This window comes from Motacilla alba, chromosome 1A (genome assembly GCF_015832195.1).
Source record: "Motacilla alba alba isolate MOTALB_02 chromosome 1A, Motacilla_alba_V1.0_pri, whole genome shotgun sequence".
Classification (NCBI taxonomy): Eukaryota; Metazoa; Chordata; class Aves; order Passeriformes; family Motacillidae; genus Motacilla; species Motacilla alba.
Window position 1 is genome coordinate 9,026,231 of NC_052031.1, and position 17,055 is coordinate 9,043,285.

At 36.6% G+C, this 17,055-nt stretch overlaps 1 protein-coding gene across 5 annotated transcripts in view; it reads left to right on the forward strand.

The window, feature by feature from the left end:
- The window catches only part of SEMA3A (semaphorin 3A), a 322,842-nt gene that overhangs the window by 239,152 nt on the left and 66,635 nt on the right, over nucleotides 1–17,055 (forward strand). For all 5 annotated transcript variants that reach the window (XM_038153363.1, XM_038153364.1, XM_038153362.1 and 2 more), the window contains one exon: nucleotides 16,092–16,185. In XM_038153363.1, the coding sequence (XP_038009291.1) occupies nucleotides 16,092–16,185 (94 nt within the window). The remainder of the gene's footprint in view (nucleotides 1–16,091; nucleotides 16,186–17,055) is intronic.

Here is a 17,055-nt window from a genome sequence, read left to right on the forward strand (position 1 = left end):
CTTGGAAAGAAAATTACTGCTATTTAACACGGAAAAAGGCCACATTCTTTCAACAGGTATAATAAAATAGTCAATGATTCAGACTCGAGTACAAGATTTAGGTATTTTCTTGAAGACTGGTGGGGATAATCAGAAAATTAATGGATAAAGTTGACTTTGTTTAACCTCAGTCAAGAAAGGAAACTAAAAAATGAGAATTTGAACAACAAAGTGGAAGCTTTGATTGTAAAAGAGCTCTCTGCATGATTTTAGCCTTGGCCAAAAAGGAAACTTGTGAATGTCTCACGAATTCAGTGCAAATCCCTGCACAGGCATTCTCATTTCAGTTAAAGTAGTATTTCGGATCTGGTCTTAGCTGCCTGAAAGTAGCTGAAAATAAGCTGCTCTTAAACTGAGCTCACTGTGACACAGAGTGCATATGTTTACTGGAATCTCATTACATTCAAACATAGGGATACAAGTCTGCAGATTAGTGCTTGCCCTGAAAAGGCTGTTTAGCCTTTCAAAGGATTTTGCAGGAAAGCAAGTTGGAATACAAGCCCTTTCTGCTTGTCATTTGTAGGTTTGTGGATTTGGCTTTTATTTCTTTGTGCAAATGTGTTTTCATACAGACAGTGAGAAGCCATGACCCTCTGTAAAAAGGATTACCTCGAAGGGAGATAGTAAGACTACAGTGTAAAGGATGTTTAATGCAGAAATGCTAAATCTTGCTGTACAAAGATTACAGCACAATAAATTTTTTAACTCAAGGTACTTTCCTGACATTATAAAAACAGTCACATATCAGAATCACAAAATAAAAGTTTTCAAGAGAGGGCTAAAAGAAAATAAAGGAAAATATCTGCTGGGTTTTTTTTGTAGAAAGATGATACAGAATCCCTTAAAAATGTGTTTTCTTTTAGCTGACATTGTAGAAAGTAGTTTAGATAACATTTAGTGACTTAGATATTATTTTTACAATCAGTGTATTTCATGGGGTATTAAAGATAATAAATAAGGAAATACTTTAAAACAGATAATAGAAGAACATAAAGAAAGCTGAAGATTTCAGTTGCTTACAAAAAGCTTTGGCATCTTACTTATATGGAGCAATGACCACTGCCACATGACCAATTTGAATAAGAGGACTCAAATCCCAGTGCAGAATTATTTCTTTGTGGAAAAGTTCTCAAAAAGAAGATGGGTTTTTTAAACATATACCTAGAATCCTAGAATTTTTTTTTCTTAAGCAGTATGGTCAGAAAAAAAATCCAGAATTAACCCTTCTAATACTTCCCAAAGAGATAAAAGCTTACTTTGGAGCTAATTAGGATCTCAATTAGTGCAAGACTTAAACTGGAGCAGTAGGTTAAATAACTGTGGTGAGTCGCTCAAGCTTTCCTACCTGCTTTTTTCTCTTTTGGCTGTTTCTAAATCACTTGGTCTCCTGCAGGCTCAGAAGATTAAAGTAAATTTCCAAAAAAAAGGGTGTGATAAACTGCAACAGCAGCTGCAACCACACCCAAAATCTTCACCTAAAAAAGCAGAAATTATGTTGTAGTAGAAGCCAGTTTGTTAAACAGAGGGGAAAAAAAAGGTTGGATTTGAAGGTTTGTGCTTAATATAAGAAGGATTTTAAATGTAGTAGCAATCTGGTAAGAGGAGAGATGAGATCTAACAAAAAGCATAAAGAGCTACCACTCTCATTGCATAGGTGAATGAATGAAACTGAATTTAATTGCAATAGCTAAAATTTCAGATTATTTCATTAGAAAGAGATTGCAATATTTTTTCAATATATTTCCGTGAACAATTGGAAACCATGAATATGAAAACTGCATATTTGCTTTTAAAGTTGCTTTTAAAGCCGAATCTCTGATGCACTATCATCACTGACTACTTTTTGTTTTCTGTAGAGCTAGCATTAGGCCTTATGTGCTAATGTCAAATTAGAGCATTAATTACCTCTGCAGTTAAGTGTCCAGTAAGGTGCTTTTATATAAAGCAATCTCAAAAGCTCATTCACAAGGAACCTGAGTAAATTAATTCAGTGTTTTCAGGGAGATTGCTCATATGTGTGACTTAAAACTGATACTGACAATTTTCAGCATTTAGATCCTTCAAAAGAGCAACAGGTTTGAGTTTTATAGGTTCTCCATAGGCAGCATCACAGGCAGGACACTGAACAGCAAAGGGAGAGAAATTTGAGGTTGCTTATGGTGCCAGAGGACACAGGTCATGAAATGGAGGGAAAAAGACAGTGAGAAAGATGACTAGATGACAGCAGGGAAGTATGTTGGAGGATTAGAGGTGTTCCAGATTTTGCTCTTTTCTGATGTTAAGGCAATTTATTCTCTACAGATTTAGATTACATCTTATTTCAGAGGGTAGAAGTCATTTTACCTGATTGAATTCACCTGAAACATACTCAGTTCATATAGTCCTCCAGCCTCATCCTTAGGCAATGTAGAGAATTCTGCATCTTCAGAAATAGTGCTTATCCTTCACATCTACCATAGCACCTGAGATGTTAATGAAATAAAAATAATAAAATAAAATGAGTCAGGCACTCAGAAGCAGTGCATTTTAGAAAAGTTCCTGGCTATTGATTTATATTTCTCTGAACTAGAAAGAATAAAATTATGCATATTGAATCCGAGAAGGGAACTCAGGAAGCAGTATGAAATTTGAGTTGTAATTTCATTGCACAATACTTGAGACAAATTATTGTCCATCTTAAAACAATCCACACCAGCCACCTGAAAACAACATGAACTTAGATATTCTGTCAAACTTAGATTTTAAGGTTCACACTCTTGACATGTTAATCTACTAGAAGTTTTTGGAGTTCTTCCATAGACATTGTCACCAAAGACAGTAGATCAAGTCCTCATGCTGAATATTGTATAAATAGCTGAAAACTAATGTGATGGAAAGGTAGATAGCAGTCGAAGGATGAGAATGCAGCAGAAAGAAGAAATCATATGGCCATTGTAAGCAAGCCTGGTCTGTTTTGCATCCTGTTATTTTTACTTCATTTTCTGTTTGCAACTTGCAGTTATTAATTTTCTACCAGTAATCTTCTGCTTTAGCTGCTCTGTGAGTATCCTCATCATAGTGCAATTTGTAACAAATGAGTTTTTAACTTCTTATATTGGTTAAGAAGATTAACAGTGCAGAATTTAAAACCTGTGACCAAAATTTGATGAGACGACTTAAAATGCATGACATTTGAGACAGAAAGAGGCTTCTGAATACCAACAGACAAAATCCAGACAGCAGGAAAATAAGGTTAAAACATTCTATCTGAAGCCATTTCACATGAAAAAGAGAGGAAATGTGTGACATATGGTATCGAGTGAGGCACTTGAAGTTGAGTCTAAAAATGTTTAAAAAGACAGCTGTTAGTTTGCATGATTAAAAAGGGGAAAGGAAGGATATTATGATACATCAAGAAATAAGGAAGTTATGAAACCAGAGGTGGACTTGTTGGATGTTTGTTTGCTTTTCTTATCCAGTGGTTTCTAATGTTTTTATTAAATTTATCTTCAAATTCACCCTCCACCTCTATCTTCCGTTCTGTTTCTCCCAGTGACATCAGTGCTGGCTATTAACACAAAAACTGGGTGGATCCTTGAACCCTGAAACCAAATCAAAGAACAGTTTAGGGAAAGAGATAATTACATATCAGCTCTTCTTCCCTACAGTATGTTTCAATAGATTAGATTATTTTAATAAGCATTGGAAGTGATGGTAACATTTAGAATAATATGAATCTCCACTGGCTGTATGTGAATCATAGAAGTCAGTGAAAAAAAACCCATCTTTGTCTCTATGAAATATTGTTGTATGCATTTTCTGATCTTTATTCTAAGCTAAATGACTTATTTCTTTTAAATATTTGTTTATATGATTGTTTGGTTAATTACATTGCTTTAGAGCAGGGAATCTGTGAGAGGGATTTTTTGCTTCCGCTGCTAGTTTTTTGTAAAACTCCAGTGAATAGAAAACAAGTGGCAATTTGCATGTGGCAATTTGTCCATGCATGGGGAACCCAACAGAGAGATTCCTTGGGAATTGCAGGGAGACTAAAGGCTAACTGGACACAAAAGCTGATGCACTCTCCCCATCACAAGTGATTCTTACCAATTTTACTTGGCACACTTTGCATGTGTGCTGAGTAAGCTCAGTCGCCATTCGCCTGACTGGCATTTGAGGCAGGACTGTATACTTTAGTTTATGGCACTGGGCAAGGCTCAGGAACTAGAACATTAGCTTTTTTGCTTTGGCATAGATTTCCTGGCTAAATTACCTAACTTCTCTCTGCCTCATTTCATAAGAACAGTCTAATCTGTTCAGACCAAAGGCTCATTTAGCCCAGGACCTTGGTTCTCACCAGGTCTCATAATGAATGTCAGCGGAGGAGAATGAGCGGCGAGCAGGCAGCAGTGCTTAGTGATATCGTCTCCCAGGCTCCAGCACTGCTTGTTCAGGGATTTCCTGAACCAGGGGTGGAATCTCTGTGTTTAATGCTTTTCAATGACTTGGGTTTGATAAATTAGTACTGGCATTTCTTGAGCTCATATATCTTTTAAGTATCCACAGCATCCCAAGCCTTACAAATTGCAGCATGGGAGGAACATCCCTTTATTTTATTTTAAACCTTCTTCCTGCCAGTTTCTCATTTTGGAAGAAAACTGAGAATACTCTTCTTTTGTTCTTATTTCTTTCAATGGGTATGTTTTCTGAGTTAGAGGACTGTAACTTTATGCACTACTGAAAATGCCGGAGTGCCATGCGTTTAAAGAGGCATAAAGACACTGTTGGTTTTGTTCTTTATTTCATTCCTACAAACTCTGTATATTCCTACAAACTATGTGAAATTTGCTTTTTCTGACTGTTACCAGGCATTGACATCATTCATTAAAAAAAAAAAAAAGTAATCATGACTTTAAGACCTTGAATTTGATCTATTGAATATGTACTGCACTAGTGTTTCTAGAATTGCTTTCTGTGAAAAGATGCAGAAGGAAACCATGAACACAGCTTTGCATAAAGAGAACAAGTTGTTCTGGTCTATTTTAGCTGAATGGAAACACTGAAACATGAGAGTGCCCTGGACTGAATGGCTTTTGGGGAAGATGCTTGGTTATTGATATGAGAATAAAATGCCAATCTTGTGATTTAACTTCTCTGCTACCACTAACACCTCCTCAAACAGGAAGACAGCTGGGCTATTATATTTCAAATTCCGTTTGTGTTAATTTTAATGCCTTAGTACAAAAGGAGGGGAAAGGGGAAAGATGTGCTTCATTCCCGCACATTTTCTGTTCATCTCTAAATGTACAGTGTAGCCCCAGTGGACCTTTCTGGCCCTGTGAGACTTGTCTTACAAGGGATCTCCAGCACCTTCCAGGTTTTTGGTCACTTTTCCTACAAGGCCATATCTCTGAGTTCTTCCCCTTCAAAGGACTTACATTTCAGGAACCAGTTATGGTTGACAATGTTTCAAAAACTGTCTCCTATTTCTCAGAGGCCTGTAATCAGTGTTCAAATCTGATGTAAACAAAGTTTTGTCTCTAAAAAGAAGATAAGCCTTAGAAGAGTTCAGAAGGTGCCTCAAACAGCACAAACACCGTCTCCTGTTGAAGTGTTTACATCCAAGGTGATAGAAAACTGAGCAGCATTATCTTGCAGATGGTCCGAGAAGATTTTATTAAATAAATACCAAGGCATGTGTTTTTTACCCACCAATTAGGATCAAAATTTCCAGATCCACGGCTAAGTTAAAGCAAGGAAACAGTATTGTTGTAAAACTAAGACAAGAAGCAACCCAATCATTTAAAAGTTATACCTATGTTGTGAATATGCAAGAAACATGGATCATTCTGATAGCTGTTCTTGATAATCTCCAAAGCTGGCTTTGTTCTTTGGTTCTCTTGGCTTTCACTGGAGTTGCACAAGTATTGCTGAGGAGACAACCCAGATTATTGTCTAAAGGTGCCTTTGCTCATGAATAACAAATTAAAAGGGTGATTGGGCACAGCAGGTGAAATTATTAATATTTCAGGTCTTATTATTTTTTGTTTGTGGATGTATGTGTTTGTGTGTAATTGTACATTTCAAAGATGAACAGCTAAACACAGTTACCATTTATCTGAATAAATGCAAATGAAACTTGCATTGTAGAACAAGTAATTGGTAGGGATTAAAAACATATGATTTTTCTTTTCAGTGTTTATTGCCATTATGTTAATGATGACAAAAAGCAGAGGGGTGGTAGTATACAGATGCAGGTTTAGGAATCATATATTCGTCAGTTCAAACCTTTTAAATTGATGGCGATAGAGAACAACTGTTTTAATTCATACTCATTTGGAAGGATTTGCCATGACCTTGAGTTAACATGTAAACATGGCAAGGGATTTGAGAAAGATTCCTCTGGTATTCACTGAACTTGAAGGAAATCTTTCTGTGACTTCAGTGGGCTCCGTGCTGAAGTTCTGAGAGCAGGGCCAGAGAAGATGCCCATGAAAGTCTCGGGGATCATGGCACATCTGGGATGGCACCAGTCTGTGGTGTTTAGTGCTGTGCTGCTTAACCCTGTGCAGAGCACAGGTCCTGCATAACTCAGTTCATGACCACAACCACTCCTCACCATGTCTGTGATCTGGTGGGGAGGGGGTGAAAAATGAAGTAATCAGAATGCCAGCTTTCTTTATCAAAAAAAAACACCCAAAAAACCAAACAACCCAGAAAACCCCCAGTTCATGTGTTTGTCAGTTTGTTTTAACGTACAAAGTCAATCTGCATTATGCTGTACTAAACCATGCTAAAGGATACTGTACTACACTACACCATACTATATAATGGGCCAGGATTTGGAGCCAAAGTTCTGTTAAATCAAAGGCTGCATTTCTTCTTCAAAAATACAAATATCAGTAATTGGGTTACCTGATTGGATGCTGATTAGCCCTGCTGACACGGTGCAGTCCTATTTGTGAATATACATATATAGACATACCAGCTGAGTGTGTCAAATATTCTTGCCAGCATCACTGACTCTTTCCCTTCTGGGCACTCCTGGATGCTAGAAAAGCAGGAAATATCATGAATAAAGAAGTGAATTTTAATGTACTTTTTTCAGTCACCCTGAATCAAAACCACTTAAATCCATCTGTTACTGTGTCAGCAAAGTTTTTATCGCACCAGGAAAAGAATATCAAACATTCTTCACTTTTTTAATAAACCCCCCCCAACCAGTATGAGAAATGCTTTGCTCTTAGACACAGTGCCATGAGGAATAATTGCAACTTGTCACAGAGAGAGGTTATAATTATGTCTACTGTTAGTTATGTCTCCATGTGCACAATAGAAGTTACCTTTTCAAATGCATTGTTCTCTAATGCAATACCAGTTATTAAAATTTGACGATATTATTACTTGCTAATGAAGAAAAATGAAATGAGGCTGCAGAAGGTCTGGGTGCTGTAACACTGAAAGCACATGGAGGGAACAAAGAGGAAAGAGAAGTGCTTATTGCAGAGATTTCAGACCTAAGCTTTGCCTCAGGAAAAGCAAAATTGCCCAAAGGGTCAGAATTTCAGCTTCTGTATTTCAGACTTTGCCTATGTCTTCTTAAAAATCTGAATATGTGTCAAACACTGGTATAGATCTGACACTTCATGGGCACCTTTGCATGAAATGCTGCAAATCGATTGCAGTATCTTGGAGACGAAAACAAAGAGTAATAGTTGTTGCAGTAGTTGCTGTGATGTACTTCTCTGCCCCTTTGTTGCTGGCACCAATTCTCTGAAAGTATGCTCATAAGGTCTTATTTTAGGGAGAAAGAATTAATTGTATTCTTCTAGGCTTGCTCCTTATTCTGTCACTCATTTACAGTCAGATTTTTGAAGCCTTTAATTTAGGTCATGTGTTCATATTAGAGATTTCTTCCTGGGAATTAAAAGGCAGATAGGATAAAAAGCAGTGCAGACATATGCCTTCATTTTCAGAAGTGACTAACAGCTCCAAGTATCAGAATTTTAAATGGCCCAAGAAAGTATTTGCTGAAAATCAGAGCCCTTGAGCAAGTTTTAAATTGGGTGCCCAACTTGTGAGTCTGCAAAATCACTTGGGAAATTAGAAAATCTTGGCCATATGCTTATATGTTAACACCACTTGACTAAGTCCTTTCTGTATGCTGCTTCCCCAATTTACAGTTGTTTTTGTGTTGTAAATAAGATATCCTTGACTCAGACCTGAAAGTTCCCAAGGAAAACTGAAGAACCCTTCTCTTGTTAAACAGCACCCTAATTACAGAAGCAATTTTACAAACAATCCCCTGGGGGAAACATTTTTGTTCTCATCAGGAAGGCTCTTGAATAAAATAACACCTTTGCTAACTTCATTTATTTACAACAGGACACAAGACTGAGGCTGGGTTAGATTTATTGCCATTACATCACTGATGCTCAGTAATTCATAAAACATTGGGTCTAGGAGTCAGCACTGCTGTTATTTCCTCTGATGCCTGACCTCACCACAGTCTAATAACATACAGGAAATCCAGAAGACAAAGGGGGAAAGAAGTGGTCTTGAATGCTAAAAATAACCATAGAAAACTTGTACAATCATGTAATAGAGTATGGCCCAATAATTTATTTAACATAATAGTAGAATCTGCTAAAGCAATTAGAATCTGTTCCAAATGTTTTTAATGGAAAATATGCTAGGGGTAAGAATAAGAACACTTAAAGAATGGATACTTTTAGGTTATGTAGTTCAGTTACGTGTACTGGTTTTAGGTTTGTATATCTTATTTCTTACATATGCAGACCACTTAACAATTTGACTAGAACAGACAGGCATTGTATGGTGGTTATATTTCCAGAGGTCATCCTATATGAGCCAGACAGTCATTTTAGGTGATGTATTACACTTGACAACCCAGAAAGTTGCAATACAAAGGCATTCTAATTCTCAGTGTCCTCTGAGAATTATTCAATATCCTTGATGGTATCTAGTGTCTGGTATGCCATTGGGATGACATTTTTGGTGTCTTTACTAATCAGCCAAGGTTAACATGTCATTCATGTTAACTGTGTGTTTGGTTTGTTTTGAGTTGTTTTCTTTTTTCTAATCACTCTATACTTGCAGGAATTTCTAAAGCAATAAATAGTATAATGACACTACAATGAAACTCACCTGTGCTCATTTATTTGCTGTAGAATTAGAACACATTATCCAAAACAGGCAGAAATTTAAAATTGGTGCAAATAGGTAAATTACATCATCAGGAAAAAACAAAACCAAACCCAAAAAGCTGTTGCATGAAAGTCAAGTAAGTCTGGTGAATTTATTTTGTGAAATATTGCAAAAGGATGTTCACAAACATACATATCTTTTTTGAACAGCTGCTCAGTTTGACTGTGCCTGCCCTCCCTTTTATTTACATATGTTGCACAGTGATTTGAAAGAGGCTATTATTCATATAAATACCAATATTAGTATGCAGACTGGTATGTTCAGGTGTGAACAAGTCTTCACCATTTGACATTGACACTTGGTTTCTCTCCCAATCGGAAGCAGAAGCACTTACTGTTCATGAGCTAGGAATAATGAATAGATTGAACCAGCTGTTCCTGAACAGCCCAGTTGGCTGTTTTCCCTTTCATTAAATTAATTGCATTATAATTAGATAGATAGATAGATAGATAGATAGATAGATAGATAGATAGATAGAAAGATTCCCCTTTTTGCAAAGGTGTATGGTAAATTAATAAATATTGATAGATTTAATTCCAGAAAAAAAGCAAAGTAATGTGGAGTGTTTGATAATTGTCTGAAAGACAGTTATTAAGAGAGTGAGTTGTCCAAATTCAGTCTAGGGGCTCAGGTTTTCAAAACTTGTACTTTCCAGAATTGTCTACTGCATTTTAAGGCATCTTCTGAAGATTCAAAGCTAGGAAAACTTTTCTGTAGAAGTGATGAAAAGAAGAAACAGAAACTTGTTTTTCTTTCATTAATCTTCAGAAATTAAGCATGGAGCTGGTCATCATCACAACAGCTCTTTTGTTTTGATTTCAAAAGTAAGATTTTCAGGCACCAAAAACGCCAGTGAATATTTACAAGCCTAGAGGAAAGAATATCTCTTAGAAGAGGATGCAGATTAATGCAGAGACTGTTTGAGAGGTCTTGGAGTGATCAGGAAACTGAGCAAACTGCCTATGGGAGGCACGGAGAGGTGGGCAGATCTTCATAGCTCATGATCAGTTTTGCAGGTAAATACTCCTCAACAAAGCTCCTTCCCTTTAACACAGTACAACACAGCCGTCCCAGAAAGTTTCAGTTCCGGGTCCTACAGAAGCTGGAGTACTTTCTTTGGGAACACCATTTCAGTAAAGATCTGTCACTGAGACTGATTTCCCATAGGATTTCAAAAGTGATTTTCATAATTCAATTCTGTTAAGCCTCAAGTTGGAAAAACAAAATGTAATAAAGGTGTTGCAGAGCCCAGTGTCCTCCAGATGTTGCAGGTAAAACCCTATAGCACATGGAGCCTTAAGACTAAAAGTCAGAAGTCCACTGTGTGCACTTCTTTTCTTTTTCTTTTTTTCTTTTTTCTTTGTTTTTCTTTTTATTCTAATAATTAATGATTTAAAGCAGTTGCATTATTATTTCAGTCACTTTTCACCTATTTCCCTAATGGTTACCACTTGCCTCAACATTTACATTAGTTTTAATATTTGTATTTTTTGCATAATTTCTCACATTATATTTATTTGCACTTACACTTTTTTAAAAATAAAGCATTCCATGGGGATAAATTTAATAAAAGTTTCTCATTAAAAGTTCTGTAACAGCATGATTCCCAAACCTGAAACCAAAGTCCTCATATTTAACAGTTTTCATGACTCAATAGATTAAGTGTGAAATAGGAAATATAATAACAATAACAACATAGCTATATCCTGCACAGTTGTTTCACTTAAAATTATTCTTGAAAAGTAACATAATTCATAAATAAATCAATTCTCACAGAGTGAAATTTGCTTAAAAGGCTCTCTGAAATAGCCTTGATGTAGTTATTTAATGTGTGCACAGAAAGTTGTATGGGCAAGAGGCGAATCAAAAATTCACTTGTATTAATATATTGGAAGGCAGGAGAAAAAAAAAGAAAAAAAAGGGGGTAAAAAAAACCCCAAAGAGCAAAATCATCAAATTTCTGTTTTGTAAAATTCTCTAAGGTGTCTCTAATCAGCTGCCTCTGCAGTGTTCATTTCAGGAACATTCTTAGCTCAGACCTAACTTCTTATGAAGGCTCCTCTGCGGTCAATGAGATCTTGCCCTTGGGAGCTGCCGTTCTGAGCTGCTCTGACTCTTCATTCAGAGGGACCTGGAGCCTTCTGCTGTGACCAGGGCAGCAAATTCAGCCACCTCAACTAATCCTCTATGTAGAGGGGAGAAATCCAAACCTTAACAAGTCTGAAAGTTTCTCCCTTGAGCGGGAAGTGGAGCTTTGCCTTTTGAACTTTCCAATACTAAACAATACAGAGAACAAAATATTCCCATGCCAGCAACTTCTTATTCAGTTAAGAGACATTGCCACTGGCTTTTAAGTCCTCCAGTGCACAATGGATGCATTGTTATGCTCCAGGCACTCTGGAAATCATTTGGGGCTATTTTTTCCTGGGGTTTTGGTTCAGGGGTGTTACTTTTGGGGTCTGCCTTTTAAAATTTTTTTTCTTTTTCTTGATCAGTTGGTTTTATAAAATACTTCATCATAGCACAACAGAGTTTGTGTAGATAGCAAGGGGAATGTCAACATCAAAAATTTTCACAGCTATGACCAACTGTACCTTTTTTATTAAACAAAGGTTGTGATAGTTCCTAAGGCCCTTGGCACAATGCATGTTTCTGGACCATTCTTTGCTCAGCAGCTTCTTGTGGAAATCAGTTAGTCCCTGAACGATACCCTGGAGATGTGCTCCTTTCTATTTATGGTTTGAGGGTTACTAGAGTAAGGATATGAGTTCATTCCATTGCACTAGAATGGCTGGGGAGCTTCACTGCTGTCATTCCATACCCAATAATTTAAACCAGTAGTAACTCCATAGTAGCTGTACACAGTCCATTAACAAAGTCTCTTCAGATCATTTGCTTTCACTGTGTTTTTTCATTATTGACCAGCAGTGGTTTTGCTGCATTAGGCTCTGCAGTTCTGGGGTGATTTCTGTGAGAGTTGCCAAAAAAGTCTCAGGAAAAAAAATCTCCCTGAAATTCAGCAGTTACCACTGTCCAGACTTTGCTTCCTTGCTGGCCACATGTTCGCCTGCAAGGCAGTAGTACTAAACTGGAAAACAAAATCTATATTTACCAATAAGAGCTAATTTAAGTTTTCCAGACAGTACTGGATAGGCTAGGTACAGGCAGACATACAAAAAAAAAAAAGTTTAAGAGGTTAACAGACTGGGTATAAACATATATAGATATGTTTAAATAGGTATAGAGTTGTTATATATATGTATATATAGCATACATATATATACATATATGTACATACATATACATAAACATATGCATATACATACATACATACATATATATATATATATATATATATATATATATATATATATATAAAAAAATGTCTAGTCAGATAGCAAGGTCTTGTCACCGCTCAGTGTCATGACATGACACATTGTTTCAGTATTTCAGCTGTTTGGAAGTGAGTCTCTGGACCCTGGAAGTGGCAGATCATTGGGAATCACAACTATTTTTTCCTTCATTTCCCGGTCTGAACTGTAGTTCTTCTTGACTAAATCTTGCCATCTATCACACTGTCTGCTACAGGAAAACATATGTTTTAAGGAGCCAGAAGCATTATCTCCTTCCATGCAAGGCATTTACTAGGTGAAACAATTCATGTCATACCATGAGCCAGCAGTCAGTTGTTGTCTTTATGGGTTTGTGGAATTTCAAGACCTAAACAATCTCATTTTCAGTGGTTTTACTATGGATTATAAAGAAGCATCGATGAGATATAAACTTAGTGTTTAATAACCCATAAAACATGCCACAGCAAGGTTTTTAGCTACAAGGATCTGTAAAAAAAGGTTTCAAGTACATTGTAATATCCTTTTGGGAAGCTGGTGCAACTAATGAAAGGGTTAGACAATAAATAGGGCTAATTGCTGAGTTAAAAAGGCCTTTCTTTGATTTTTTTTTTTCTTTCTTCATTTTGCATTTTTTGAAACTTTTCTCCCACCTGGCAAACTTGCTTTGTCATGAATTCCTGTCCTTGATTCTGTAATAGCTCTCATAAAACTTTGCAACATTGAGCATTTGTTTAATACAGAGGGGGTTTTGCTGTCTATGGCTCAGGCATTTGCTGACTCACTGTATTCAATTAACTGCAAAACCCAAGATGCAGCAAAATTACTAACTGACCAGAATTTTTCTGAAAATGGTGTGCATTCTTTCCATCTGACAGCTCTTGTCTGTACTGTACAAAAGAGCACCACACTCACATAGTCCAAAGACCCCCTTAATCTCTGAGCAGAGCCTCGTTCTTTGCTATCTCCAGACAGACTGATGAAATTTGGGTGGAAATGTGACCAGTGTGATCAAGTACCTATCACAAATCAGACAAGTGACCAGTGTGATCAAATACATATCACAAGTCATATTGCTTCCTAGGCTTTTAAAATGGCAGGTGGCATGTAGAAAAGAGTTTATTCCTCTGTTGCCTTTATGTTCTGTTGGTTTGTAGATAGAGGTGGATTGATTTCAGCACCCAAAAAGCTGTTTAGGCAAGTTGCCCTGTTCGTGACAGGTCAGACTTCCTACAGCATGTTTATCAGACCCGCTTTGGGGCCTCAGACTAACCATGGTACATTTATTTGGCACTTAACAGTGATGTATTTATTGTCATTATTACTCACCCATAAATTTGGAAACTTACAGTACGTGTCTGTTCATTGCTTTTTAACTGAAATGCGAAAACACTGTGGGATTTCCCTTTCAGGCCTCTTATTTCAAATGTTTTATACCACAAACACGAAGAGAAGGGTAGATCATCTCTGATTTAGGTTGACCTGGGTGTCCAGTTGTTCTTGCCTTCTACACACCAATATCAGTAGAGTTAAAGTGACATAAACCAGAAGAATGCAGTCAAAAAATCAGATCCTTCATACACCAAATCACTTTCCACATCTGTTTCCTATTTTTTTCCACGTCTTATAATGACACATGGGATTATTTTGGGAATATATTCTGCTTTAACTGTCATGGCACTAACTCTGTAGCCTTATCAGATATTAATTGGTATTCAGGTTGAGCAATTACCATCTACTAAGGAGAAATGCCAAGAAAATGTGGATGGATAATAACATTTTTCAATAATAGCTTGTAGCATTAGTGCCATCTTCTATTATTACAGTTGAGCTTTAGCATTCTCATCAATTTACTACTTTAATTTATTGTGCAAGATCTAGATATGGACCCTACAGTAGAATTCCAGAAATACTTTTCTGTTTGCTTATTTATTCATCTCTGGTTAGAAGGAGCAAAGACAAAACTGGAGAGAAGCAAGGAATGTGTCTGGATTATTAAGAACCAGAAAGAAAGACAACAGGAAAGAGAGAAATGTTAATACTGTGTCTGATGCTACAGATACAGGATGACTGTATAAAGATAATCAGGCAGGCTGCATGTACAAGAACATGTCTTAGGAGATTGAGCTTGAATTCTGGGATCAAACTCCACAAAGCTTTGTCCAGCCTTTTTGTCTTACGTTGCAGTAAGCCATAGATGGCTACCCTCCTAACAGTTCATTCTCCCTTCTTCTTTTTCTTCAGTGAATGGAAGAAAATCCATCTCGGTTCTTTTGAAACTATGAACACAGATAGGTGCTTGTGTGATGTGATTGAACAAGCCTGTAATAAAATCTGTAGCCTGTGGCTTACAGAATCATGGACAGAGTGGGTTTAACATAACACCATTTGGAAGTGTGTTTGGTCACTAGCCTGGCCCATGCCTGGGTTCAGTATGGATGAGCAATATAGGGAAGGCAGGGAGCCAAGGAGGATGCTGTTTCCAAGTTGGAGGTTGATCTCTTCTCTTTGGAGGTCCTTGACTTAATTAGGTGTCAGTGCAAATTAGCCACAATGCAGGTGGGAAATGGAAATCCCAGGTTTTGCTGAGGTCTTCACAAGTCTTCTGTGAATGTTGAAGACTTCTGTGCACAAAGCATCTATTCTTCTGGTTTTATCCTCAGTGCAAAATGTAAGATAAATATGCTATTCAAATTGATTGGCAGACTTGGTCCCCCAGTTAAAATTAATTAAATGTTCTGAACAGCCCATTGCTTTGGATTTATTTACCTTCATTTGACTTGGTGTTGACTGAGGCCCTTTTTAATCTTGGTTTATATTCCCCTATGATTTGCCCTCAGCCTGTATATTTTAAAAGTTTCATCTCAAGGTATTGAGTAGTAGTAGTAGTATTAATATTATTATTCTTATTACTACTACTACTAATAATAATAATAATAATAATAATAATAACAATAGTAATAGATTTCCTCATGTAATTGAAATTGAATTTGAGGATATACTCAGGCTAGGAAAAGCAGAATTTAGCATCATGTTATGTACTAATCTACAGTGGCGGCACATTTCAGAAAATAATAGTCAGTAAAAAATAGGTTTTATCTTTTTTTCAGATAAAAATTTCAAATTCCTGCTGCTTCTGTTTCTATTACTCAGATGTATTCTCAGTGAAAGCAAAAAGAATTCAACAAACCCATGAAAATTAATATGAAAATAAATTATATGTGAAGTGGAACAGAAGAGACACAAGCTGTTTATGTGTATTTTTGCCTTTGACTAGCATTCAGCACATACTGATTAGGAGATGGGCACTTTTACCAAATCCTCACCCACTTCAGTTTGACTTCCCTGAAGCCACAAACCCCACTAGGACTCACATACACTGCACTCTTCTTGAACACAATTCAAATTACTTCTTAGTTTTCTTTAATCAAAAAATGTTGCTTTTACCTTCTTTTTAAATTTTTAAAAGTTTTAAATTTTTTTCTTATTTCACAGGACAACATTTTTAGAATGGAAGAGTCACATTTTGAAAATGGGCGAGGGAAAAGCCCTTATGATCCCAAACTGCTGACAGCTTCACTTTTAGTAGGTAGGTGCCACATAACAAGTTCAATGAGATGTGCATTCACTGTAAATAATTTGCCAGTTTTCTGCTTTTTTTTTTTCTCCTTGCAGCACCTACAATAGACATTTGTTTTATGCCATTTATCTCCAGGTTAAAGCAATTCTGGTTTACTTTTAATACAGTTCACCCAAATGTTCTGAGGTGTAAACCAAGATTCAGGTATCACAAGAGCTGCTTTATACCCCTCTAGGACCTTGGTTTTGTTAAGTGTTTTTCCTTCTCACGTCTTGGTGGAGGCATTTTAATCATCCAGTTTGCAGGCTGGCCACACTGGCAGTCACACAAGCACAGCTGAAAGCTAAGTGAGAGCAGGAATAAATAATCCCTTACATCAGTTTTTCTGCCAAGGATTGTCTGTCACCCAACTTTACCTTGCATGGAAGCTGGAGATCAATGAACAGCCACTGGTCTAGGCCCTAAAGTGATGTTTCAGCTGAAGAGATCTCTCTGACAGTAAATTAAGTTAAATTCCTGGCCAGATCAAAAAGAAATAAATTGTTTCTGAAATGGTAATACTTCATTTCATGGAATATGTAAATACGGAGCAACTGGACTGTGTCAATCTAATTGAACTAATGCAATTGATTTAATTTATCTAATTGATTTGACTTATCTAATTAAATTAAATATGTTCATTGTTATTATTTCACCGTCACAAAAAAGGCAAAAGGATGTTTTATGAGACTAAATTAGGAGGAAATATATTCTTGTTTCTCTACACCTCTGCCTAGGTGTAGCCACCTTATCTTTAACATCTTTGCATGTAACTTTCTGGCAATATATTACAAATTCAAATGCAACAATAGTTTGAGAAAATTGGAGATTCTCATATCT